We start from the raw sequence: 24,101 nt of genomic DNA on the forward strand, positions 1-24,101 counted from the left end.
TTAACGTTCAAAATTTGAACTTAATTTTTGAAATAAAAAATTCCAACGAACTAATTTAGAGTTCAATTTTCGAACTTTATTTTTAGGATTCAAAATCTTAACGAAGGTTCAAATTTTGACCCTCAACTTTGAACTTTACAATTTTAACTTGAATTCTCAAGATTTTTGCAAACTCTTAAGGTTCAAAATTTTGAACTTCAATTCTTTAATTCAAATATTTCCTGTAACGACTTCAAAGTAAAAATCCATCAAGGACAACTTTTCATTACCCAATAAATTCCCAAATCTAAAACATTCCCATCTAATTTAGAAACTACACCAGAAAAATATCCAAACAGATCAACCTAATAAATTAGCAAGCAATGCCTTAAATCGGCCAACGCTCTTGAAAAATCTCACGAGTTCTTATATATAGTTATTTTGTGTGGGGATTATACACTTGAAATACATTTCCAAAGTGTAAAAGCAGACATCCGAGAAAAATTCTCATTTTTTTACATGTGTAGCTTACTACTAAATTAAAGCTTCTTTCTGCTACATTTGTTGTTTATAATTAAAACAGAAGAAAAAAAAATTATAAAATTTATTCGAAGAAATGTGAAAAAAAGAGAAGATATTGATGAAGAAATGAATGATCATGGATGTTGGAACTAAAAATAGCACAGCCAAAATTTAAAATACGCCACAAGTCGTACAATATTTTTGTTGTGACTTACACCCACTGTATAATCTCATAGAAAAAGAAATCGTGAAGGTAATTTGCGATCATGTCCGCGCGCGCTATACAGCACTTCTTATTTTTTATTTAGATCTAGATGATTGAAGATCGCACAGCTAACTTTAAAAGCGTCATCAAACAAATCAGCATTACTTAATTAAACTGGAGAAGAAAATTGGAGAGGAATGGAACAAAAATAACAAAAATTCGTGCCAGAAGTTCATCAATTTTAGACACTTGAATCACGCTTTCTGCCTTTAACAAATCGTAAATTGTTTTTCGTGACACATGGAACGGCTCTTGAGATTTTCTTGTATTATATGTGTAGTAAAGTCATTAATATTTTTTAAAAAAAGCTGTCGGGGTCGTTCATAAATGATGGGCTGATTTTTAAATGAAAAGCTGTTAAAGAAAATATTTGAATTTTAAAGAAAATCTTTTGGAAGTTCAAAATTTAAACCTTTAAATTTTTTTTTAAAATTTGAACCTTAATAGCTCGTTAAAATTTTGAATCTTGACGATTCGTTAAATTTTTGAACCTCAAATGGTCGTTAAATAATTTTGAACCGTCTAGATTGCTAATTAAATTTTTTTGAATCGTTTAAATAATTTTTTTGAATCGATTTCGAAAAATCAAAGCTCGTTAAATTTTTGAACCTTAAAATTCGTTAAATTTTTGAACCTCAAATGATCGTTAAATTTTTGAACCTCAAAAGTTCATTAAATTTTTGAATTTGAAATGATTTTGAAGTTCGTTAAATAAATTTGAACCTTAAAAGCTCGTTAAATTTTTGAATTTCGTTAAAAATCCTTAGAAATTCTTGAGCTTCTCAAAAATTCATTGAATTTAGAAATGTTCAAACTTAACACATTACTTGAGAACGAATCCCATAGTAAATGCAGATGTTGTAGATAAGCTCGTTGTCTATAAAGTATGAATGAAGCATATTTGTCAACTAGACAGGTTCGTTTTGTTCTCAAGGTTTCCTAACACATTTTTTACATGAAAATTTAAGAAGAAAATGCCAAAAAAAATATTTATTTTAATGTTAATGAAACAAGCAAAACAACAAAAAGCGTCTGTAGACGCAAGGAGAGAGGAATTAGTGACATCACATTCTTAAAATAACTTGCACATATGAAAATGAAAGAAGATGAAATAAGCTGTGTTTTGTTTTGCTCATCAAATCGCTTTTTTTATGAATCTTCAATTTTGTTTGCTGATTTTTTTTTCTGCTGCTGCCTCTCACCACTTGAGAAATTAATTTTTTATATTCATCTATAGAAGAGAACAACACCGCCTTCTGTATACATGTATCTAAATGTATTGGCAACTGGTTCTAATATGAAAAAAAAATCACTTCTTTTTCTTCGACATCATACTGTTAAATCAAGCATCTTGAAAAACATCTTCTAATTCGTTCTACAACAAGCAGCATCTCGCAAAATATATTGTTGCTCTTACGAGTTTCAAGAATTTGTTTACTGTTTCTATAATGAAGTTATGTGATAAGTTACTGTAAAGCAAATGAAATCATTCAAGATGATGTCAAGTGGAATCAAAGGGTAACGGTAGAAAATTATTTGAAAATTAACGGATTTTTAAGATTTGAATTTTGATGTTCAAATATTGAACTTGATTTTGAATTTTTTAAAAATTGAATCAAAGTTTAACGGTAGAAAATTATTTGAAATTTAACGGATGTTTTGGATTTGAATTTTTGGTTCAAATTTTGAACTTAAACAAATTTTAAATTTAACGGTAAAAAATTATTTGAAATGTAACGGATTCATAGAATTCCAAATTTGATACTCAAAATTTGAACTTTAACAATTTTCAAAGCCTAAAAATTCGTTTAAAAATCAAAATTTCGTTTACCTGCCAAAATACACGTTTTTCACAAGATTAATGACTTAATTTACATCCAACCAAGTCAAACAGCGATCACAGAGCAAAATTTACTTAACAAATTATTACTCCGAAAAGAAATCATCATGTGAGACTCACGACATTATTAATTTAATTTATGACTTCATGTGCGAAAATATTATGGAATCAAATTATCACGCTCCTTCGTCTATGAGAACAAAGCAGGCATTTAGATTAACTTAATAATACCCTAGACAACTGTTTAATTTTTGACCCATTGTCAACCACGCGACCATCTGTAGTCTAACACAGTTAGAAAGTGCATTCATGTGAATAATTCGCGGTCTGACCATCATTTTTTGTGTGATGGAATTAAAGTTTATTGCTACCACATGATGCCCATCATAGTACAATAATAAAAAATTATTGTTCCAAAAATATATTCCAGCATAAAAATAAAATAGATAGCGCCGAAGAGCAAGAACAAATGAAGTCGACTGGACAGCAGTCGTTAAATTAATTGGATTTTTATTTTTACGACTTCGACCATGAAATTAGGTATCGTTAGAGTTAGAGAAGAGCAACTATCGTGTCGGCATTATTGGAATATTGTGCGTGCTATTATTGTCTCAATAGACATTGTTGGACAATTGGAAGTGGATTCACCCTCATAAAAATTGCGAAAAAAATCATCGTGGCTTTAAATTGAGCTATTCTATTTTGTTTGTGTCTTATTGTGTCATTGTTGGGTAAATAGATACTTCCTCAATGTTACATTGTCTACGGCTATGACTTAATTATGTCTACATACTCAATCACAATTCTATTGGACGATTAATTTAGATGTCACGGATGCTTTAGCACATCCTCTCTATTATTGACGATTGACTTAAAAAATTGGAAATTTACAGAAATGGACATCATGCTGCGATTTTTTGGAGACTTGCCATTTATTATATAGAATAAACATCAATTAATTTCAAGAAATATTTCACTGTACATTGACATATGTCATGTATACGTACGCAACTATCGCCTTAAATATTTTGTCTTCCTTCTTAAGACTTATGTTAGAGATACAACGATAATTCTGCAACAGGTTCATTATTTATGAGGCAATCATTTCTGAACAGCAATAAAGTTGAAAAAATATCCCGAGCTTTAGAATTCTATGGCATGTGATAGCTGTGTGGTTTTATTGTGTAATGCGACACTTTTAGCATAATTGGATGTAAAAATGTTGATCGGTTTGAAAAAAGGTATGAAAATTTAAGATTTAGAATCTAACGGTTTTTGAAAGATTGAAATGAAATTGAGTTCAAAAATTGAACTAGAAAATTTGAATTTTTGAAAAACGTTAGAAATTTGAATTTTTGAAAATCGTTAAATTGAGTTCAAAAATTGAACTTGAAGATTGGAATTTTTGAAAACTGCTAGATTTTGAATTCTTAAAAGCCGTTAAATTATGAATTTTTGAAAACCGTTAAATTTTGAATTTTTTAAAACCGAGAATTTTTGAACAGAAACTAGCAAAACAAGACCTAACAAAATTAAATAAGCAGCTTAGCAACAGTCGCAATTACGAAAATTGCTCCTCGGCCGAGAATAGAAGAAGACAAGAAATACCTGCTTTTTATTGACTACCCATTTCGGACACCTTCTGCATGCCTTCACATACAATTCCCAATCTAAGATAAATCCTACAATCAGACTTATCAGTTTGTATAGGAAGAATAATTGCATTTTTAGCTCTCATTTCTTCTCGACTGTTCCTTCATTCTCTCTCAATTTTTTTAACTGTATGCAGTTTCTTACTTGCCGTTTCGTTCCTTCAACAACATTTTCTGAATATGTGAAATGAAGCAAGACAAGCAAAAACTAATGTTGGAGTTGTGTAGGAGAGGAAAAAAAAATTAAATTGTTGCTCTGCTTTAGCATTTGCTGAACACACAAAGACTTCAGTCTGTCTAGATATTAATCTTGTCATAGAATTAATCGTGAATCAATTGAGAACAAAAAACAAAATTGTGTAATTTGTCCTTGACACATTCGAAAAATCGGTTGACGGAATGACGCAATTTTTAAATTTCGCCTACGATCATTTTCATACTCAAACAGCCAGAAAATTCACTCCGACGAGATGATGAAAAAAAAAGGCATGTAAGAAGAGAGAAACTCACACATGTGACTATGAAAGTTATTTTTAAAAATAAGATTATGAATCTTTGACTACTCATTTTGAAAAATTAGGTTTCATGGAAGTAAAGTTTGTGCATAAATTATTTGATTAACATACCTTCAGTTTTGGACAGTTTAAGCATAACACCGCCAATGTGCAAATCTCCTTTGACACGAAGTGTCTTTTCGACTTGCAAATCCGTGATCAGCACACGTAAATTCCAAGTGTTATCGCCAACGTGAATCATATTGATAAAATTATTATTATTTTTTTTAGATAATTTTCACTGATTTTAAATTTAATTAAGATTTTTTTTTTCGGGCACTAGTTGCGTGTTGATATACAAAAAAATAAATTTCACTTCCTTTCTCTCAATTTTTTTTTGATTATTTTTATGTAAATAAACAATAAGCACTGATCTTTAAATCATAAAATTTCCTTTTCTCTTTTTCGCAAAATTTAACCTTTTTTAAATTCACATAAAACTTGACTTCTTTTATCGATAATCAAGCAGCTATCGTCGATAAATACAGAAAAATATTTTTCTTCTTGATAAAAAAAAAATTAATTCCACTTAATTTTTAAGACGATCGGCACCGAGAAAAATAATATTCATGTCTTGACGTAACCGTTGTTCAAACTCAACTGACTTGTGTATGTGAAGATATTCAGCATGTTAATCTCACTCTCTTAACACAATGTTTTTTAAGAGAGCATTGAATCCAACGTAAATTATGAATTTAAAATTCATGCAAAAATTCCGCGGGAAAATTTAAATTTTTAAAAAACGTTGGTTCTATTTAAAAATTTTCAAATTTTCAAATCCCGTTAATTTTATAACATAAATTTTCAAATCTTAAATTTCCGTTATTTTTATAGCAAAAATTTTCAAATTTGAAAATCTCGTTAAATTTTAAACAATTATTTCAAATTCTGAAAATCCGTTGCAGCATAAATTTCAAATCTCAAAAATCCGTTAGATTATTTAAGAGATTTATTTATTTTTAATAAATTTTTTAAGTTGTAAATTAGCAAAAAATTTATTATCATTCTTATGCGAACCTAAATATGATTAATTATTGGTTAATTAATTATTTTTCTCATACATAATTTTTTTTTTTGATCATTTTAACAGCAATGTCCATCAGACTTATGATGAGCGTGAGTATGATGCTTAATTGGGTATGCATTTTCATTAGCCACAAAGTTATCTGACTTGTTGATCTTTTTTGCCATTTCACCTAAATCACGTCTCATAGAGTAAGCATCTTCACCATCAGCATAATATTTTGGTTCAATTTCGAGAATTTTAAATTTAAGTGAATTCGTGTAGAGATTGAGTGCAGCACGATTACTTTTGCGAACATGAAGGCTGACATATTGTGCATCAAAGCACTCAACCATTGCCATTGACGCTTGATTCATCAACTTTTGAGCTAATCCGAGTCTTCTGAATGGTCTCTTTACGGCTAATGATGTAATGTGACCGTGCTTGCTCTCTTCACCTGGCTCAGGCTGAATAAAATATGTAAATTAGCTTATATTTGCAATTATTGACTTAAAGGCTTTACCTCTTCCATTTTAGCAAGCACATATCCTACGATATTTCCTTTATCGTCTTCAGCGACATAAGATAATTGAGGCCTGTAAGAATAACATTATTAAGACATATAGCCACACATGTTGAGCATAAATAAACTAACCATGTTAATCCATGATAGAAGTAGTATTTCATTTGATAATTTTCAGGCAGACATAGCAAATTGCAATGTTGCATGTTCATTAAATCTTGTGGTTTTGCGCATCTGATATTCATGATGAATTTGTTTACTATTTATTTAGAGTATAATGACACTTGAATCAATTGGATGTGTTAGTCGCGACGAACTTTCTTGGACTTGACCTTTGTTTCGTTACTGCTCTTTTCGGGCGTATCGTTAAGTTGACCCAATAATTCGCGTACAACTTTAAATCTTAGCAGGAAAAATTTGTAGACTAAGAACCAGCCTGAAAAGAAAGAGGAACAAACAAAAGAATGTGTGATCGTGTCATAAAAGATTCATTATTTATATTCTGTTAATTTACCAAGAAAACAGACTAAAATAACAATGAATATAGATGAGAGGAGAGAAAATGCAGCTTTGAGACCGTCGATTAAATTCATTTCATGATTTTTCTAGCCACTAAACTAATCTAATAAATAATAATAAAATTTGAAAAAATCTGTGGTTCTGTTTAAAAGAAAAATAAAACTGACTAGCTGATTAACCCGTCTTATGTGATATAAGTTCCTATATATTGTAACTTTATGCTGTTTGAGTCTTGATATAACGACTGGATGTTATTTTAATGAAAAGTTTCTTAAATGCACTTATAGAATTTTATGAGCAGGTAGAAATGGTAGCTCAGTTAGTTAAATTCACCACAAATTTATGATATCCTCAAACTTTTATGATTTATGCTATAATTTATGTTTTGAAACTTTTGAAGGGTTAGAATCAAATTTTCACAAATTTCACGTTATTTAGCATGAATATTCATTTGACTTCACTGTAATCCTATGAATATCCTTAAACTAATCACTATAACTTTACTTACCAATTTAAAAGTTGTCCAATTGCAGTGTAATTTAATTTTAAGCAAAAATTTCGCTAAAATTATCGCTGTTTTAATTTTTGATGAGAAATGAAACTTTTATCCGCGTTATATCCGACTGTCTGTATCGTTGATCGTCGAAATTTGTTGATTGGGCACTGTATTGAAGATGGTAATAATAACTATCTTCTTTTACTAGAATCAATCTAAAACTTCCAATAAGACTTTTATGACGTAGAATACGTACGTAAAAATACGTAACGTTGAGTTTTACGTTACGTTATTTTTCAAAATTTTATCAAACGTTATTTGTTAATTATTTTTTAGGTCACTTTGTTTAAAATCTTTAAATTGCTTTAAATTCTGATTTCTGATATTTATATAGTACTCAAACTCTACGCAAGTAAAATGCGCTTCCATTGGTCATGAACATATATCAATTTCATACTTGTGTGCGTTTAGAAAAACAAATTTTAATGTTTACAATATCCAAGTAATCTTTAATTGCATTTTAAAATGGTAATTGCGTTAGGATTTGAAGGAAGTGCCAATAAAATCGGTGTAGGAATCATCAGAGATGGCGAAGTGCTTGCAAATGTTAGAGAAACTTACATAACTCCGCCGGGATTCGGATTCTTACCCAAAGGTAATTTTATCATGCCGTTTAAGCCACAATATTTTTAATAATTTCCTTATCTGACCACAACTGAACATTATAGAAACGGCAGAACATCATCGAGATAAAATTCTCGGCATATTAAAGGAAGCACTGAAAGTTTCAAAAATTGACATCAAAGACATCGATGTAGTATGCTACACAAAAGGCCCTGGAATGGCACCACCATTATTGACAGTAGCTATAGTAGCAAGAACAATTGCTCAACTATGGAACAAACCAATTTTGGGTGTTAATCATTGCATTGGACATATCGAAATGGGAAGATTAATTACAGGCGCCAAAAATCCAACAGTTTTGTATGTCAGCGGTGGAAATACACAAGTCATAGCTTATTCAAATAGAAAGTATAGAATATTTGGAGAAACTATTGACATCGCTGTTGGAAATTGCCTTGATCGTTTCGCGAGAATCATTAAAATTCCAAATGATCCAAGTCCTGGCTATAACATTGAGCAGCTAGCCAAGAAAGGCACAAAGTATTATCCACTGCCATATTCTGTTAAAGGAATGGACATTAGCTTCTCGGGTATATTGTCTGAAATTGAAAAGAAAGCCTTACCACACAAAGCCAATAAGAATAGAAAGAAGAAAGTTGAGGACGAGGAACTGCCATCACATGAAGATTTATGCTTTTCATTACAAGAAACAATATTCGCTATGTTAGTTGAAATAACAGAACGAGCAATGGCTCATTGTGGATCTCATGAAGTCCTGATTGTCGGCGGTGTTGGATGTAACGAAAGGCTGCAACAAATGATGGAAATAATGTGCAAGGAACGAAATGCAAAGCTTTTTGCCACAGACGAAAGATTCTGTATTGACAATGGCATAATGATTGCTCATGCTGGATGGGAAATGTTCAGAACTGGAACTAGAATGAAATGGGATGAAGCGACAATCACACAAAGATACCGAACTGATGATGTAGAAGTGACATGGGATGTAGCTAGTGATGAATAAAAAGATTCTTAAATTTTTGAATGCAGTTAGTTCTTTTATTTGATTTTCGAGTGGTTAACAACTTTAATTAATGATGAATATAAATACGCAATGATTCAACATTGATGTCTTTTTTTAATCCCTTAATTCCTTTGATCTTTGATAAGTACAGTATGTATTAATTTTGGTATTACGCATACTTTTAATAATTTTTAATGGTTTTAGTGTCTAAAAAAATATATTTAATATAAAAAAGTTCACGTCTTTGGTATTTTCTCAATTTCTCAATGTTAAGAGTCATTCAAATTACAAACAAAAAAGTATTAAGCAGTATCTGCCAAAGCATGCTCCTTTTCCTCAAAAACACTCTTTGCATACGTTATCTGAAATTTAAAAAGAAATTCACCATAAGAATCATGTCGAAAACATTCGATTTAAGGATCAAAAACATTGGATTAAAGCGTGAAAACATTGGATCAAAGAACAAAAACATCGGATTTAATTCAATGTTCCAACTCAATGTTCAATGTTTTTGATACCATAAAACATCAAACTTACATGACGAACAGCTTTCTTAGCAACTTCCTCACTCTGACACTTCACACGAGGTCTTTTAACCATCTCAGGAGCACTTGGTGTCAATGATGATTTCGATGGAAGTGACAAACACAACTCAATATAGTGTGAATTTGATCTCTTTGAATTCGAGGAAGTGCCTCCTTCAGATGGAACCTCAATATGTCGACATGTAATCAATTCAGTCAAATTATAGCAAAATATCACCATCGGAATGTCATCAGACTTTGAAAATACCCAAATATTTTCAGTGCTTACTAATAATCTCAATTTTGATTCCTTTGATTCCAATAGACATGGTTCATAAGCTAATAGCTTCTCATTATAATCTCGTTTGTTAATCATTAATAAATGTTGTTGGCCTTTACTTTGGAGAGATGTGTAGGCTGGAAGAAGACCACCTGCTGATCCTGTTACACATCTTGGTGGACGCTTACGGTCTGGTAATATTCGATTTGAGCTTCTGCTTGTCTCACGGACTGCATTTGCTGTTAGAAAAAGAACATTGTAATTAACGGATATTTTAAATTTGAATTTTTAAGTTCAAAATTTATGGAAATTCAAATTACAAAAATACGTTAAAAATTAGTAACTTACCAGTTTCACTAGCAAGATCTAAGACACCAATTACTGGCTTAGTTACGGTTCCAACAATTCCTTTACCGAGTCCAGACAAAAATCCTGGAATTCCGTCAGATTGTGCGCCTGAGTATGTATGCTTAACAATCGACGTAACGCCACCAAGAAGTCCAAAGCCGAATCCTTTTAATCCAGCAACTAAGTGATCGCCAGTTGAATTACCACCGCTCGTAGTGCTTACTTCTAAAATTCTTTGTCTTGTTTCTGTGTATTGGTCATCAAGAATAACTCGCCCGAGACCATCGCTAAGAGTTTCCGTTAATTTAGCTGTTGAATTGCTAATTCCATGCGTGACATTTTTGACTAGAGATTTTACATTTCCTTCCTTTAATAAGCTACTGACTCCTTCCGTTAAATCATTAGCAAATCCAAGTGGATTTCCAAGAAAATCAACCGAACCAAGAATTGAAGCTGCTTGCCATTTTAATTCCTGCTTATAATGTGACTTAATTGCAGCCCAATAGACTTCCGATGTCTCGAAATGATGACGATCACAGAACTTATCAAAATTAATTACAGCATCTTCAAATTTAATTAAAGTCAATCCAAGGCCTTTTTTAATCTCATTTAAATTTGGAGGTAATTTAGATGCTGTTATTACACTCAATCTTATTTGACTTGGAACTAACGATAAGTCACCAAAATAATATCGTTTAGCATTTGCTGACAGTACTTTTGTTACAATTCTTTGTGCTTCATAATCAGATTCATCCTGAAGTGCTGCTGGATCTTGTAATGTCTTTCCAATTCCAATAAAGTCTGCTAAGCGTAAAAGCAGTCGTTCTTCAAGGTACACAGTAAGTGGTCGAAGACTTAGTATTAAATGCTGTGAAAAATAACGGATTATTAGAATTTAAATTTTAACGGATTTTTCAATTTTGAACTTAAAGTTCAAAAATTCAAATTTCAGAAATACGTTGAAAATTAAAACTCACCTCAAAAATAACAGCATTTTTATTAGGACTAGATAGGATTTTCATGTTAAATTGTAAAGCCGGTAATTTTTCCTCAACAAGAGTATCTGATGAATTTTTGATTGTATACAAAAAAATTGGACATGAAGTTTCGAGCAATTGATTATCAATTTGAACATCACGAACACTCAAGTCAAGTGATTTAATAACAGGTGTATTGATGATTTCAGTCTGTATATCCTCAAATGAAACATATGCAAGCTCCTCATATGGCCTTTTTGAAACTAATGAAAATCCAATTCCTTTTGTCAAGTTCAAATTTATGTGATATTCATCGATTGACTTTTCGACTTTTGTTTCCTCATTATTTTCAGGAATATAGGAATTAGGTAGGATATGCGATACATGTCGCCAATAAGGATCAACAGCAAGTGTCAAATCGCTCTTAAATTTAACATCCTTAATTTGAAGTGTCTTTATTGGACCGTCCATTCTGAAGTTGATCGAAAGATATCCAGAACCTGGTCGCATCTTCTGCCTTTCAATTGCTTGCTCAAATGGAACTCCATAGCTGTTAATAATCTTTGTATCACGAACAATCAATGACAATACTGCATCAGTTCCATTTCTAAGACCAAAGAATCCATTTCTAGGCTGTACACACATGTTTGTATGCTCACACATCAATCGTCCTTCCTCTGTAAAGTACCAAGTTTGTGTGGATCTTCTTTGATAATTTGCAGGACGTACAACAAGTTGATTTGGTTGAAGAGGCTGCGGAGGCTTTTCAAGATCCAAAACGAATCTCTGTGAAGCTTTTCCAGGCTCTGTTGGAGGCGATGATCCTTCATGTTCTAATTGCTTCTCATTATTCATTCTCCACAATTGTGATCGATCTCCAGGCTGCTTTTTAACAAGCACAACACGATTCCCAACAACACCAAGTACTAATTGTTGTGCCTTTATATCATATTCGTCATCATAATTAGCACTAAAGTTTGATACATTCTCAAATGTGTGAGTAAATGCGATGTAAATGAAATTTTGGTAAGTCAGTCGTGGTTGTGCATCATTTTGTCTATAAAGTGGACATTTTGCTGTATCGCCATCCGGTGCTTCCAGGCATATCGATTGCGATCCATTGATTTCATCAAGCACATAAGCCATCGATGAATGTGGCTTAACAGAAGTCTTAATTAAGTTCCGGGAATTATTTTGATAGAATTTTATTGGCACTTCACTATAATTATCGATTCTTATAGGCGGTGGAAGTACTTCAGCATTTCCAAAAAGCATATAATAAGTAGCACCTTGTAAGATGATTTCTAATCTAAGGAAGTGCATGATTCCATTTATATCTCTAACATTAATATAAAGTGATTGAGTTTCTTGAATTGGAATTCCACTTGACCATAGACATTCCTCAACTTCTGGTAATCGAACACATAATTGTTGTTCCTTATCAAGTCGTGGCCAATGGAAAGGTAAATGACATCCAGGCACAGCTTCAATAAATGTCGATTGTGCGATTTGATCAGTCAAAACTGTCGCAAAGCATTTTTGTGCAAATTGTAGCTTATAAGAACTTTTATTGTATAATTGGAATCTCGGCGAGAATGTGACAATGCTTGTCTGTGAATATCGTCCACGACCTCTCCTGACTTCTATACCAATTATGAATGTTTCATTGGTTGAATTTGATTTTAATTGACGATGAAGAATGTCTTTGTAAAGATTAAATGGCTGACACCATGGTAAATTAGTTCCATATCGTCGTCCTAATCGTATTGTTAAGGCCATTGAACTGTCCGGATCACTGAATGAGAACATTAATGGCGAAACTAATCGAGCTTGCTCATTTTCAGAAAATTGACCAGCAAATTCTGTTGAAACGCCTTCCTGCCTGAATATTAATGGTAATCCAGTACGATTGATAAGCCAGAATGGTGCTGATATGGATATTTGCATGCCACATCCACGAAAGACTTGAATTAATGCCTTTAATATTAAAATTCTTCCATTTACATCTGTTAATTTTAATTCAACTTCTGCTGTGCCTGATGCTACTGATTGAATATAAATTTGACCAGCACCAGAAAATGAATCAAGAGTAATTGTTATTTCCAGTGGCTGATCTAAGTCAACTTCATGAATATTTGCTGTATTTGAGGATGAAATTCGTCCTTGTGTGCCAGTTGGAAGTCTAAACAATAAATCACATGGAAGTAGATTGTGAAGTCTTAATGGTGGCCAAAGTGTTATTGTATGACCAGGAAGTAATGCATTTAATGAGTTGTCTTTACTTGGATATGGTTCCTTCTTAATAGCAAAGACTAATTTATAAATTTTATTATTTATGCTGCAGCATGTTCTGGTCTCTTGATGAATATCCATTGAATCTTGAACATCTTTCCAATGAATTGATTTCTCAGTGAATTGGAAGTTCCCGACAGTTCCACCATCACAAAATTTACCAAATCGATTCCAATATTCATTTCCATCAAGTCGATCAATCATTTGACTATTTGATAAATTATTAGAATTAGATGTAACATCATCCAGACTAAAGTTCAGTGGAAGTGGCTTTACGTATAAAAATGCATGAACATGACTTAAAGGTACACTGTAAATCTCATTTGATGCTACGATTACAGTTCTTGCTGGTGGCCATGAACGAATATTTAAATGTCCAAAAAGGTGGTCCATTTTCATCAGTATTGGATGATCTAATTTGTTTATGAATTTTAGTGCTGATCTCACCTGTTATGGAAAAGAAATTACATTAATTATAGGAGAAATTTCCATTAGAATAAAATATGTTTTTAACGGACATTTAAAATTCAAAAATTGATTTTTGAACTTCAAAAAACCGATTAAAATTTAAATTTTACAAAACCGTTAAAAATTTATTATTCAAAATTTAATTTACCGTTATCAACTTCCTAGCTGATCCCTCAAGACTAACTGAAAACACAATTCTCGACCTTGGTGCTGTTGAATAAGTGTCAACAATTTCCGGACCCGCATGTCTAAAGAACGTTCCAACTTTGTCAACTGAAATTGGACCAACTTCTGCCCATCCTTCAACTCTTACAGATATTTGATGTAAAATTGATTTATGTGAATCAATATGACGCTGCTTAGTCTGTGTCTGTGTAAAACTGAATGTTATTGTATCTCCAGGCTCAACAATTTTCCATTCTTTTGGCGTACGACTTTGCTGCGATGGATTATAAATTGTATTATTTCCAGGTGTAGACACAAAAGTTGTAAAAAATAATCTGGCACCAGTTTCATTCTTAAGTGCGAATGGAACGAACGGACTTCTTTTAACCATAACTGATGAATTTGTTGAATAATAATCTTGCATCCAATTGTCCTTAACAATCTCATAAATTTCCATTAACGTGCTGGTCACATTAAGTCTCAAAACTTCATTGCTTTTAATCTTTAAATTAAGTCTCGATGACTGCGATGCAATTTGTGCTGCATTGAAACTCCAATTAGCTTCACATTTCCACTGCTCAACAATTGGTTCCCATCCACTTAATCCACGATTATAATAATCTGATCCAAAAACTGTCTTTAAATGTCCTTCACGAATATTTCCACTAATTGGTGTACGGTCCTTGAAATTGATGTCCTGTACCAATTCTAAATGTGTTAGTGATAATTCCAATAAAGGAACATCAGCATCCTTACAATCATCAATGACACAAATTGATATTCTTGATGCCTTTACTTCTATTGTGTTTATGTCCATTGCATCTTCTTCATTTAATTTCCTATGTGCTGGACTCCTTAATGGCTCTGCATTTTGTGTCAGCCATAAAGCTGCTTCATCAAGTTGATTATCACTCACTTCTAATGCCAATAAACAATCTTCATGTTTAAATCCAAGTGACTTTAATTTCTGTAAGTTCCGTCCGTCACTAATAACGACACCAGATCCACTTCTTCTATTTCTAGCCTGATGTGTTTGTTGCGGAAGTGACTGAAGCATTCTTTGGAACATTTTTACATCATGATACGATAATCGAATAAGGAAATGCTTTTGGAAATGAATACCGAGTGTTCCTCTACGTACTTCCATATTTATTGTTACTGGATCAATAATGGAAAGTGCTGTCTCATCTTCAGCATTAAATACACAACTGAACACTTCCAAATTATTCAAATTTATGGACATACTTTTATTAATTTCATGTGGCTTGAAGTTAAGGACTGTTGTGGATTTAAGGATGACTGCATTTGTGTCAAATTGGTCAGTTCTTTCAACAAAGACTAATTCTGAGTCTGTAACATTCAATTTCAGTTCAAATGTTCCACTATTATTAACTGGAACTTCCTTTTTATGTAAAACTGGAAGTTGTGCTGGCTGTTCATCAATTTGCAGGATAAAATCTCTAGCCTGTTCAAGCCAATCAAGGATCATCATGCATCGCATATCGTTAAGTAAAATTGTAAATTGAGTATTATCGCCTCTTTTCCTGCTATGAATCTCTGCCTGAACAATTGTTCCACGATCCTTTAATGGCTTCAAAATATTCGTAAATACATTAATTGATGGATTGATTTCGCTATCATTTAACCATGTTCTCGTGTCTGTTATAAGAATCTCCTGTGATATCAAGTCAATGTCTTGTGAACCGTCACTTTTGGAATCAACTTTAAGTGTTGATTTAATGAAATTAATACAAGCTAATGCTCCACTTTCTGTTGTGTGCTTCATCGATACAGAAACATCTTGTAAGTCAAGAACTATTGATAAATTATTCCATGAACTTTCAGTCTCATTTCCAGCAAAACTTGAGTTCAAACTTAGTGAGCTATCATAAATATTTGTCAGAACTGATGACTGATAAACGTCATCAATTTCCTCACCTAAATTATATGATAAAAATCCACGAATAAGTTTATATTGTGCAAGTGTCAATTCAGCTTCAAGTTTTGTTAAAAATCCATGAACTGATATGTCATCAACATTATGACTACGCCATGAATCAATATTTCTCTCAATTTGTAGCTTTAAATGACATTGATTTTTCAATAAACTATCGCCACTCTTGTAGAGATAATAATTTCCCATGTCAATGCAATTGCTATTTTCAATTATTGGCTGTAGTCTTGTATTTTCACTTTTTTGAACACGATATCCAGCAAATAAATCTGTATGTAATAAATTCACCATCATGACATCAAGCATCTCTATTGGACCATATTTCTCTTTTCTCACACTTATTGTCTCTCGATCATTTGACATTTTAAATTCATTCTTTAGTGTAAGCTGTCCTAGATTCGCAATAATCAATTTCTCACTACGAGCACTCATTGGCAAGAGAATTAATGGTGATTCAGCATATATCTCTAATCCCAATTGTGTTGGACGTATTTGATGATCTGACTTCATTTTCTTCATAACAGGCACTTGAAGTTGGAATAAATCCTTGATAAATGTTTGGACATCCATCACAAACCTGTTGAAAGTGACAAAATTAAGTAATTAGTTTGAAACTAAATTTTTAACGTTCTGTTGAAATTCAAAATTTAGGTTCAAAAGTTGAACTTTAAATTTGAAATTTCAGAAGCCGTTAATTTTTGAATTCTAAAAATCCGTTAAAAATCAATTTTTCTTACCTTTTAGTATGAACGTATCTCACAGATGACATCTTAATATTCACTTCAGCATCTTTCTTTAACGATCTTTTTCCAGATGTTGGCTTCGATGATTCTCTGATATAAGTAAACTTGAGAGCTTCATTTCCACTTGTCATGAATTTTTCTCTATAAATGCATCCATGAATTGTCAAATCAGTCACAGAAATCGATCCCAAAGATCCTTCAATAGTTTTTGCAACTCCAGCTTTAGTGACTATAAATCGAGCATTAGATACATTCGCTCTAGCCAATTCATATTCAGGTTTAACAAGGACTAAAGTTAATGACTTGATTGTTATGTCCAGTTCCGATTTTTCTAATGAAACCTGATCATTTTCTGTTTGTGTTGTGACATTTGATGCTTTATTGGAACCAGAATCATCATCAGAAAGTAATCCGAAGAAATTAAGTAGAACAAACCAACTTTCAACCGAAATGTTCAGGCTGAGACAGTTAAAGTCAATGGAACTTTTAGCTCTTTTGGATTTGTATTTTGACTCAAATTGTGGACATTGTGGATCAACAATAAAGCTTGAATAAATCACCAAATTATCTTCCGTTGACTTTATTTGTTGTGGCGATGGTGGTGGAGTTCCAGGACAATTTGAAGTTATATTTTGTAATCTTTTCGTGATACTCTGCCTCTTAATAAACTGCTTAAATCCAACATTCTGTTCCAAATTGTCAGGCAATGATGTTGACAATAAATTAGCACCACGTCCAAGGGACGTTAAATCAGGACATGAATTTGATAAGAATGGAGTTTGTAAGCGTTGCTGTTCATCATTTGCTGATGTGACCATAATTCGATGTTTTGAGTCAATTGGACGTAATAAATCTTCCATAATGACACTTCTAAGTGAGACTTGAAGGTTCGTCTCCCATTGATTCTGTTTCTCATAATTGACATTAAAATCACGGAAGCAAATTTCAACAACTGGTGAATTTTCAGCATTATTAAGTTGAATAATGAAAACTGGTAGACTAAATATGACTTTTGGCATCATCTCGTCCTTCTTCCTCTCTATACTCGATTGTGAGAATAAAATTTTCTTAATTTTCTCATTATCATCGAATGAAAATGTATCATGCTCTTCAGATTCTTGTTTTTCAGACATTGGATGATATTTCATTGACGTTCCTTCTTGTGGTGGACGTAGCAAGTCATTCGGGACATTAAATGCATTCTCAATTGTGTCGAGAAGCTGCTCATATTGTGGTCGTTTTAATGATAATCTTAATGGATTTACAATACTTCCACTAATTATTAATTGATTTAATTTCTCTTCATATACATCAGTCATGCTAACAAAGGAACCGCCACTCGAGTCAAAATTCATCGATGTCGATTCACTTTTGCGACAAATTTCTAATCTTATTGCTGTGTCATGGATAATTGCAACTGCATCTTCCTGACATGAATAAAATTCTTCCGAACGTGGCAATGCTGAGAAGCGAAAACCTTTACGTGATGTCGTATCCAATGAATATAAATTCATGTTTCTTATGTCAATTGTATAAATATCACAACTTCGATCATCATCATCAGCCACAGATCCTTTTACAGTCTCTTCTACATCTTCGATATCTTCTATATCAAAAAGGATATTCTCTTCGCTGCTAAAGTCTTGTGCACTAAAGCTTAAATGCAAGTTATCTTCATTTATTGTCGTTAATGCATCATTCAATAATTCACAATTTTCCAGTCCACCGTGATTACTTATTGATATTTTACCTAAATGTGCAACTAATACTTGTGGACTGCTACTTGATCTTGGTACAATTAAAACGGGTGTATTTAAAACAATATCTAAGGATATTTTTACGGAAGGCGTTGTAGTTAAGTTATCATCTTGATATCTTGTAATTGAAATGGTTCTTTGTCTTTTTATGTGATGAGGCGAGCCTGTTATGTCTTGTACACTTCTAACTAAATCACCTGAACGAGGTTGAACAAGTCCTAGTGCCATATCTGTTGCTTTGTCTTTAATTGATTTTGCCAAATTTCTGTGAAATAAATTAACGGTCAAAATAAATTCAAAATTTTAACGTTCGAAATAAATTTGAAATTTAAAACATTTATAAGGTTTCCAAAATTTCAAATTATTTTTGACAGTTGAAAATTTTGTCAACTTACTTTAAATAATGCTTGAATTCAGAAGCACACCAGTTCAGTTCCTGCATGAATCTAGCACAATGAATAAGCCATACAGATCCCATTCGAATCTTTATATCCACACAAGCATTCAAATTTCTCGAAATTTTAAACGACAATGCTTGCCGGTCTTCTCTACATTGAGTCTTAATTCCATAAATCTCATTAGACAATGTTGTGACTGGATCGATTGTTTCTATCGGGATGTCAGTTAATGGATCATTTCCAACAGACAATATTCGTTGATGATTGATTCCTTCAGGTGTTAAATCAATAACTTGTAGCCCGCCAAGTGATCCTTCAACTTTAATTGATTTGCCAATTGTTGAATGAATTTTCGCCTCACTCATCGTAAAGGTTCCAACTTTTCGAGCAACTAAGAAGCTATCTCTCATAACAGCACGTAAAATCAGGACATTCAATCGATGAAAATCGAAAGTTATTTCCGTTCTTAAATTTCTTTCGTCTTTTGGCTTGCTCGCTATATTACTTTCATCATAGACAGGTCTTGAAACTCGACTTTTTGCTGTCTTTTTAGGCAAAACTCTTTTAACGAATCCAAGCAACTCAACAATTGTCTCTTGATTCGCAATTATGTCCAAATTATTAAATTGAATATTTGCAACTTGTAGCCTATCTCCATCTCCTTCCGGTTCGATAAATGTCACTTCAATTGTTATCAACGCATCTACATCATCAAATGAAGCATTCCAAGCATTTGGAGGAGGTGAATTAACTGATTTATAGATTTTCGATATAATTGACACATAAACGCAAATGAAAAGGTTTCATGCAAAGGATACGAAAAAAAATAAACATAAGAAAAATTATACATACATAGAAATAAATTTTTGTCCTAAAAAGCTGTTGAAGGGTTCTAATAATATAATTTGTGAGGTTTTGAAGTAAATTTTGAATGCTGTTGAAAAGTTTTTAACGGAAATTTGTAATATTTGTATTGCTGTTGTATGGTTTTGTAACACAAAATAATTTAAAATTCAAAAATTCGTTAAAACTTGAGAAAATTATTTAAATGGAATCACAAAATAAATAAGGTCATTTGACAGCCATTCAAAATAATTAAAACATAAAAAAGTCAGCAACATTCAATTAAGTCAAACACAAACTCACCTCTTTGCAATGAACTTATAGCACGTGAAATAGACAAAGGACTTGTAGGTCGAATATTCAATGATGGATCTGGAGATCCAGGTGAGCATGGAGAACAAGGTTCACTTTGCCTCAAACTACCCGATAAACTATCCATTCCAACATGACGATGACTTGCAATAAGAAGCTCAAAATCAGGTCCATAACTTTGCATAGCATCAACAAGCAACAGTCCATGAACAGACAATGTAATGTTGGTGTCGTTGGCTCTTTGAGTAAGTCCAGCTTTGACTCCAGAGACTTGAAGTTCAACGATACTTCTGCCACATGATTGAACTTCCAATGACATTTGATCAATTGAAAATTGCAATAAAATAAGTTTTGATATATCAGGACTATAAGAGTCAGTGACATCAGCTTCCTCAATGACATTTGATTCTAAAATTGGTGAATCGACTTTGGATGGCGTATCATTTGCGCTGTTATAAATACTATTAAGCATATTCGTAATTGATGTGATTTTTGACTCATTTATATGCGCATTAAGTTTTGGTAAAGTTCCACATAAAGTAAGTGATGGATATTGTGGATCTGTTGTATGAACAATTCGTCTTTCTAGTTGCAATGAGATGTTGAATCTGTCCAGGACATGCAAATTAGATGTTCCTTTAGAACTAGCAAAATTCCATCGTTCTCTGCCTTTACATACAAGCACTTGCAAGTCTGTCAAGCTGATTTCATATCTATCATAAATTTTATGGTATAAAGTCGACTCATTAATTTCAGTTTCCACAACAGGCAGCACAACTGACGGTTTATGGCTAAGATTTGATGATATTGGTGTTTGATATAAATCAGATGTCACTGTCGGTGGACTTTCGAGACTTGTTAATGTATCAAATTCAGGCGGTGTTGAGCATGGCGTAAGAAACAATTCGTCATCTTCACTATCTTTAATTGAAACATCAAATTGATTGCCGTCCTGTATTGTTGTTGCTTTACCAGTATTATTAACTCGATTTTGGAGACAATTTGACAATTGAAATCGACCAAAATCAATCACAACAATTGTTGTACCTTGACGATCTACAAAATTCTCAACAAACAAGATTTGTGGTGCTGATACATCAATCTCAAATGTCCATGTCTTACGTTCATTTAAACGACCTTCAATAATGTCATTAAAGTTTTTCTTTAGTTCCATTTTTGTTTTATTTTTCATTGCCTCGATTTTTCTACGTGCTCCTTGAACGTGTGGCTTCGATAGGAACTCAACAAGCCATGTCATTACGTCTGTATTATAGACGATATCAAGGGAACGTGATTTAATTAATAATCTATAATCTGTTGTGTATGCGAGTGGCTTATTCTCATATTCTAACTGAAATAATGGTTCTGGATTTTCATCAGGTATTGGTGGTGATGTTGCTAATAAATTTAAGGATATCCGACTTCTTTGTAATTTTGTCTTTAACAATAATTCGTCTTTCGATTGTGGCTTAATTAAGTCTGGAAATTCTGTGTTTGGTGTGAGGAAGTCTTTAACAAGAATTGATCCAAGTGATAGACTTACTAGATGTGAGCCTGATCTTGGTCGTGACTCAACATTCAATAAAAGTTCCTCAAAATGAAATTGAACTGCTTCTTTAAGTTTCTCATTAAATCCACCTCTATAAACGTCCAATGAACCTTTCTTGAGTGCAAATTGGAACTTTCCAAAAACTGCATCGCGCTTTAAAATTGAATTCGATTCGACAGTGTCAGCAAGTGCATTAAGCAATTCATCTTCAAAGCTTGTTTGTGGTTCATTAGTTGGCGTTGAACCAGATGACGATGGTGGAGATTGATTGACAGGCGAGGAATTGCTATTTCCGTACCATCCCCACCATCCTGGAAACCAATGAACAAGCATTGATCGTCCTTGATTATTTGCTGCTGCTGCCTTTATTTCATGTGGTTGTGGAAGTATATACATGCAAATTTCTCTCAATTCTCTTAATTCATCTAAATGTCGTTCCTTTTCAATTGATTCCTTAAATTCTTTATCATCACTGGTTAGTATTTCATTTGGATTAGCTATTAATTTCATACATATTTTAATATATTTTATATTATTCTTTGCAGTCACCATTGGATCTCTGTGCCTTAAAAATCCATGACATTTAGCAGCGTAAATCCACCATGCACGCACATTTTCCTTTACATTAACTCTTGGCTGTAATAAGCGATATTTTTTATATTTTGCAATGTCATCAACACCACGAGCACCGTTGACTAATAAATTATATTGGTTCTCATTAAGCGATAAGGAAACTTCATTTAAGATTAGATTGCATGTTAATCGTGGACGATTTCGGGTACGTAAAGGCGTTTCACTGCGATCTCTTTTAAATTTAGCTTGTGCTGAAACTGGCTTAATTATATATTCATGATTCTTTGCCTTAATTCTTTCGATTCCTTCAACCAATTCATTGCTTTCAAATTTACTCAAGACATCATCTGGTTCCAATGAGTCCATATAGAAACTCAATGAATTTAATTCTATTAATTTAAATGTAGCCTCATTTTGTGCCCAGTTTGTTGTAAAACCAGGAATCCAATTTGTATCACAGCTTTGTGCAGTTAGCGATTCGATTGTTAAGCCACAACAGAAATTACTTTTAGGTATTGTAATTGAATCTTCATAGCGTATGTGGACATCTTTGATATTAAGCTGTAGATTCTCAACAATATTTGTTATTAATGAGGTACCGTAGCTCATCCATCCTGAATAGGAACTTGCATAATACGAACTGTCTTCATTTTGTGTTCGCCATTTAACTTCTAAATTATCAAGGTATGATTGCTTATAATGTAAATCAGCTAGCTCTTCTGCATTATTGTCCCACTGTAAATATAATAATAATTTTTATTAATTAATTAATGCTTATGACAGCTTGTGATTAGATAAGGAATTAATTGCCGTATATTACCTCATCGAGATTGACAGGTCCACAAACGATGTAAACTTTTTCAATATTGATACACCAAGGAGCTGTCCGGAATTGCCTGACTGGAATCTGTAGCTTGATCTTACCAATTGATCCACTATATGCCTTAATGGGCAATCCAAAATGACTAAGAGCATCTTTCTTTAGCGGTAAATTTTCAAGCTCGACTTCGCCTGTGAAAATAAAAGTTATTTTTTTTATCAGACGTAAACATAAATCTCCTTGAACTTGATTTTTTCTTTCTGTCGCGTTTGAGAGTTTAATACACTGAAATCATATGGTCGTGAGCAAACAAGAGAAGAGAAGAGAAAATGTGCGTATGCTATTTTTGTTGTTATTTGTTTGAGTTTCTTCCTCATCGCTGACTACACTTTTTAAATATGTGATTGCATCATCGCGAATCCAATTAAATTAAAAGAAATTCAACTTTTTATGGAATCTTACTCAATCACATTTTTATTTTCATTTATATCTGTAATAAAGCGAACTAAGTTAAATTGCGATGGTTTAAATGAAAAATTATTCAGGTCTAACTGTAAATTGCGCACAAGAAACGTGTAAATGACTCATTTCTGGATCTTTCAAATGCGACAGAAAATTGATATTTAAATTAAGGCTTTGCATACCAGATAAAAGTGCGACTGTTAGCTGCGTAGTATTTAAGTTCTCTACATATTTTCCTAAATAATTATTTAGCACCCAGGCTATTAAATCACGCAACATAATTTAATTTTTTTTCATCAATCACAAAATTTCACAATACATATTTTTATCACTATTATTTCACAATTACTTTTATGTATTAATGTCCATAAACTTATTAATGTTAAAAATCTACTAAAACAGTCCTTTAAAACCAAAAATTTCAACTATAATTTAATGAATTAAAAATTTCACAAGAAATGATGAAAAAAATGTTGTTTTTGTAATTTTTAATCCAAAGTTGTTTTGTTTACAATTTAAATGGTTGCTAGTTTTGGCATAAAGAGAACATAACAGCTCTTAAATTCCATGTTGTACAATACCATAATTTATAATTTTAATGGTAAAATATGCAGAATTAATTAGACATTCTTTGT

General features: G+C 32.3%; 4 protein-coding genes across 5 annotated transcripts in view; 1 reads left to right on the forward strand and 3 right to left on the reverse strand.

The window, feature by feature from the left end:
• LOC139085744 (unc-112-related protein-like) overlaps positions 1-5,419 on the reverse strand; it is a 72,722-nt gene extending 67,303 nt beyond the window's left edge. The window contains exon 1 of the mRNA XM_070633884.1: positions 4,885-5,419. Within this exon, the coding sequence (XP_070489985.1) occupies positions 4,885-5,014 (130 nt within the window). The 5' untranslated portion in view covers positions 5,015-5,419. The remainder of the gene's footprint in view (positions 1-4,884) is intronic.
• Positions 5,420-5,743: 324 nt separating this feature from the next.
• Positions 5,744-7,502, reverse strand: vnc (GNAT family N-acetyltransferase vnc). 2 transcript variants are annotated; one of them, XM_070633886.1, is made up of 4 exons: positions 7,366-7,502; positions 6,471-6,774; positions 6,339-6,411; positions 5,744-6,282 (listed from the first exon to the last, which is right to left on the reverse strand). In XM_070633886.1, exons 2-4 carry the CDS (start codon positions 6,581-6,583, stop codon positions 5,896-5,898), a joined length of 573 nt encoding a protein of 190 aa, XP_070489987.1. In that variant the 5' UTR covers positions 6,584-6,774; positions 7,366-7,502; the 3' UTR covers positions 5,744-5,895. The 2 variants fall into 2 exon arrangements, with proteins under 2 accessions (XP_070489987.1, XP_070489986.1); XM_070633885.1 differs by lacking the exon at positions 7,366-7,502 and adding an exon at positions 6,853-6,993.
• Positions 7,503-7,824: 322 nt separating this feature from the next.
• Positions 7,825-9,026, forward strand: Tcs3 (Probable tRNA N6-adenosine threonylcarbamoyltransferase Tcs3). The gene is made up of 2 exons (XM_070633921.1): positions 7,825-8,008; positions 8,082-9,026. The coding sequence occupies exons 1-2, from the start codon at positions 7,879-7,881 to the stop codon at positions 8,999-9,001; spliced, it is 1,050 nt and encodes a 349-aa protein (XP_070490022.1). The 5' UTR covers positions 7,825-7,878; the 3' UTR covers positions 9,002-9,026.
• Positions 9,015-23,876, reverse strand: Vps13D (vacuolar protein sorting 13D). Its single transcript, XM_070633920.1, has 10 exons — positions 23,649-23,876; positions 23,005-23,195; positions 20,054-22,919; positions 18,905-19,658; positions 16,747-18,774; positions 14,039-16,586; positions 11,131-13,869; positions 10,154-11,021; positions 9,539-10,044; positions 9,015-9,363 (listed from the first exon to the last, which is right to left on the reverse strand). Exons 1-10 carry the CDS (start codon positions 23,743-23,745, stop codon positions 9,304-9,306), a joined length of 12,657 nt encoding a protein of 4,218 aa, XP_070490021.1. The 5' UTR covers positions 23,746-23,876; the 3' UTR covers positions 9,015-9,303.
• Positions 23,877-24,101: the final 225 nt, after the last annotated feature.

The sequence above is a fragment of the Chironomus tepperi genome, unplaced genomic scaffold, assembly GCF_022539635.2.
Source record: "Chironomus tepperi strain 1889 unplaced genomic scaffold, CSIRO-AGI_Ctep_v1 contig_82, whole genome shotgun sequence".
Classification (NCBI taxonomy): domain Eukaryota; kingdom Metazoa; phylum Arthropoda; class Insecta; order Diptera; family Chironomidae; genus Chironomus; species Chironomus tepperi.

What these genes read in the sequence shown, in the direction of transcription:
- Tcs3 (XM_070633921.1), top strand. Translation starts at nt 7,879, where the DNA reads ATGGTAATTGCGTTAGGATTTGAAGGAAGTGCCAATAAAATCGGTGTA. An exon ending in ATTCGGATTCTTACCCAAAG is followed by an intron (nt 8,009 to 8,081) that starts GTAATTTTATCA and finishes TGAACATTATAG; the next exon opens with AAACGGCAGAACATCATCGA.
- Vps13D (XM_070633920.1), bottom strand. Translation starts at nt 23,745, where the DNA reads ATGTTGCGTGATTTAATAGCCTGGGTGCTAAATAATTATTTAGGAAAA. An exon ending in AAAATGCTGTTATTTTTGAG is followed by an intron (nt 11,022 to 11,130) that starts GTGAGTTTTAAT and finishes TATTTTTCACAG; the next exon opens with CATTTAATACTAAGTCTTCG. An exon ending in AGATCTTGCTAGTGAAACTG is followed by an intron (nt 10,045 to 10,153) that starts GTAAGTTACTAA and finishes TTTTTCTAACAG; the next exon opens with CAAATGCAGTCCGTGAGACA.
- vnc (XM_070633886.1), bottom strand. Translation starts at nt 6,583, where the DNA reads ATGAATATCAGATGCGCAAAACCACAAGATTTAATGAACATGCAACAT. An exon ending in TTCTATCATGGATTAACATG is followed by an intron (nt 6,412 to 6,470) that starts GTTAGTTTATTT and finishes TTATTCTTACAG; the next exon opens with GCCTCAATTATCTTATGTCG. An exon ending in TGCTTGCTAAAATGGAAGAG is followed by an intron (nt 6,283 to 6,338) that starts GTAAAGCCTTTA and finishes TATTTTATTCAG; the next exon opens with CCTGAGCCAGGTGAAGAGAG.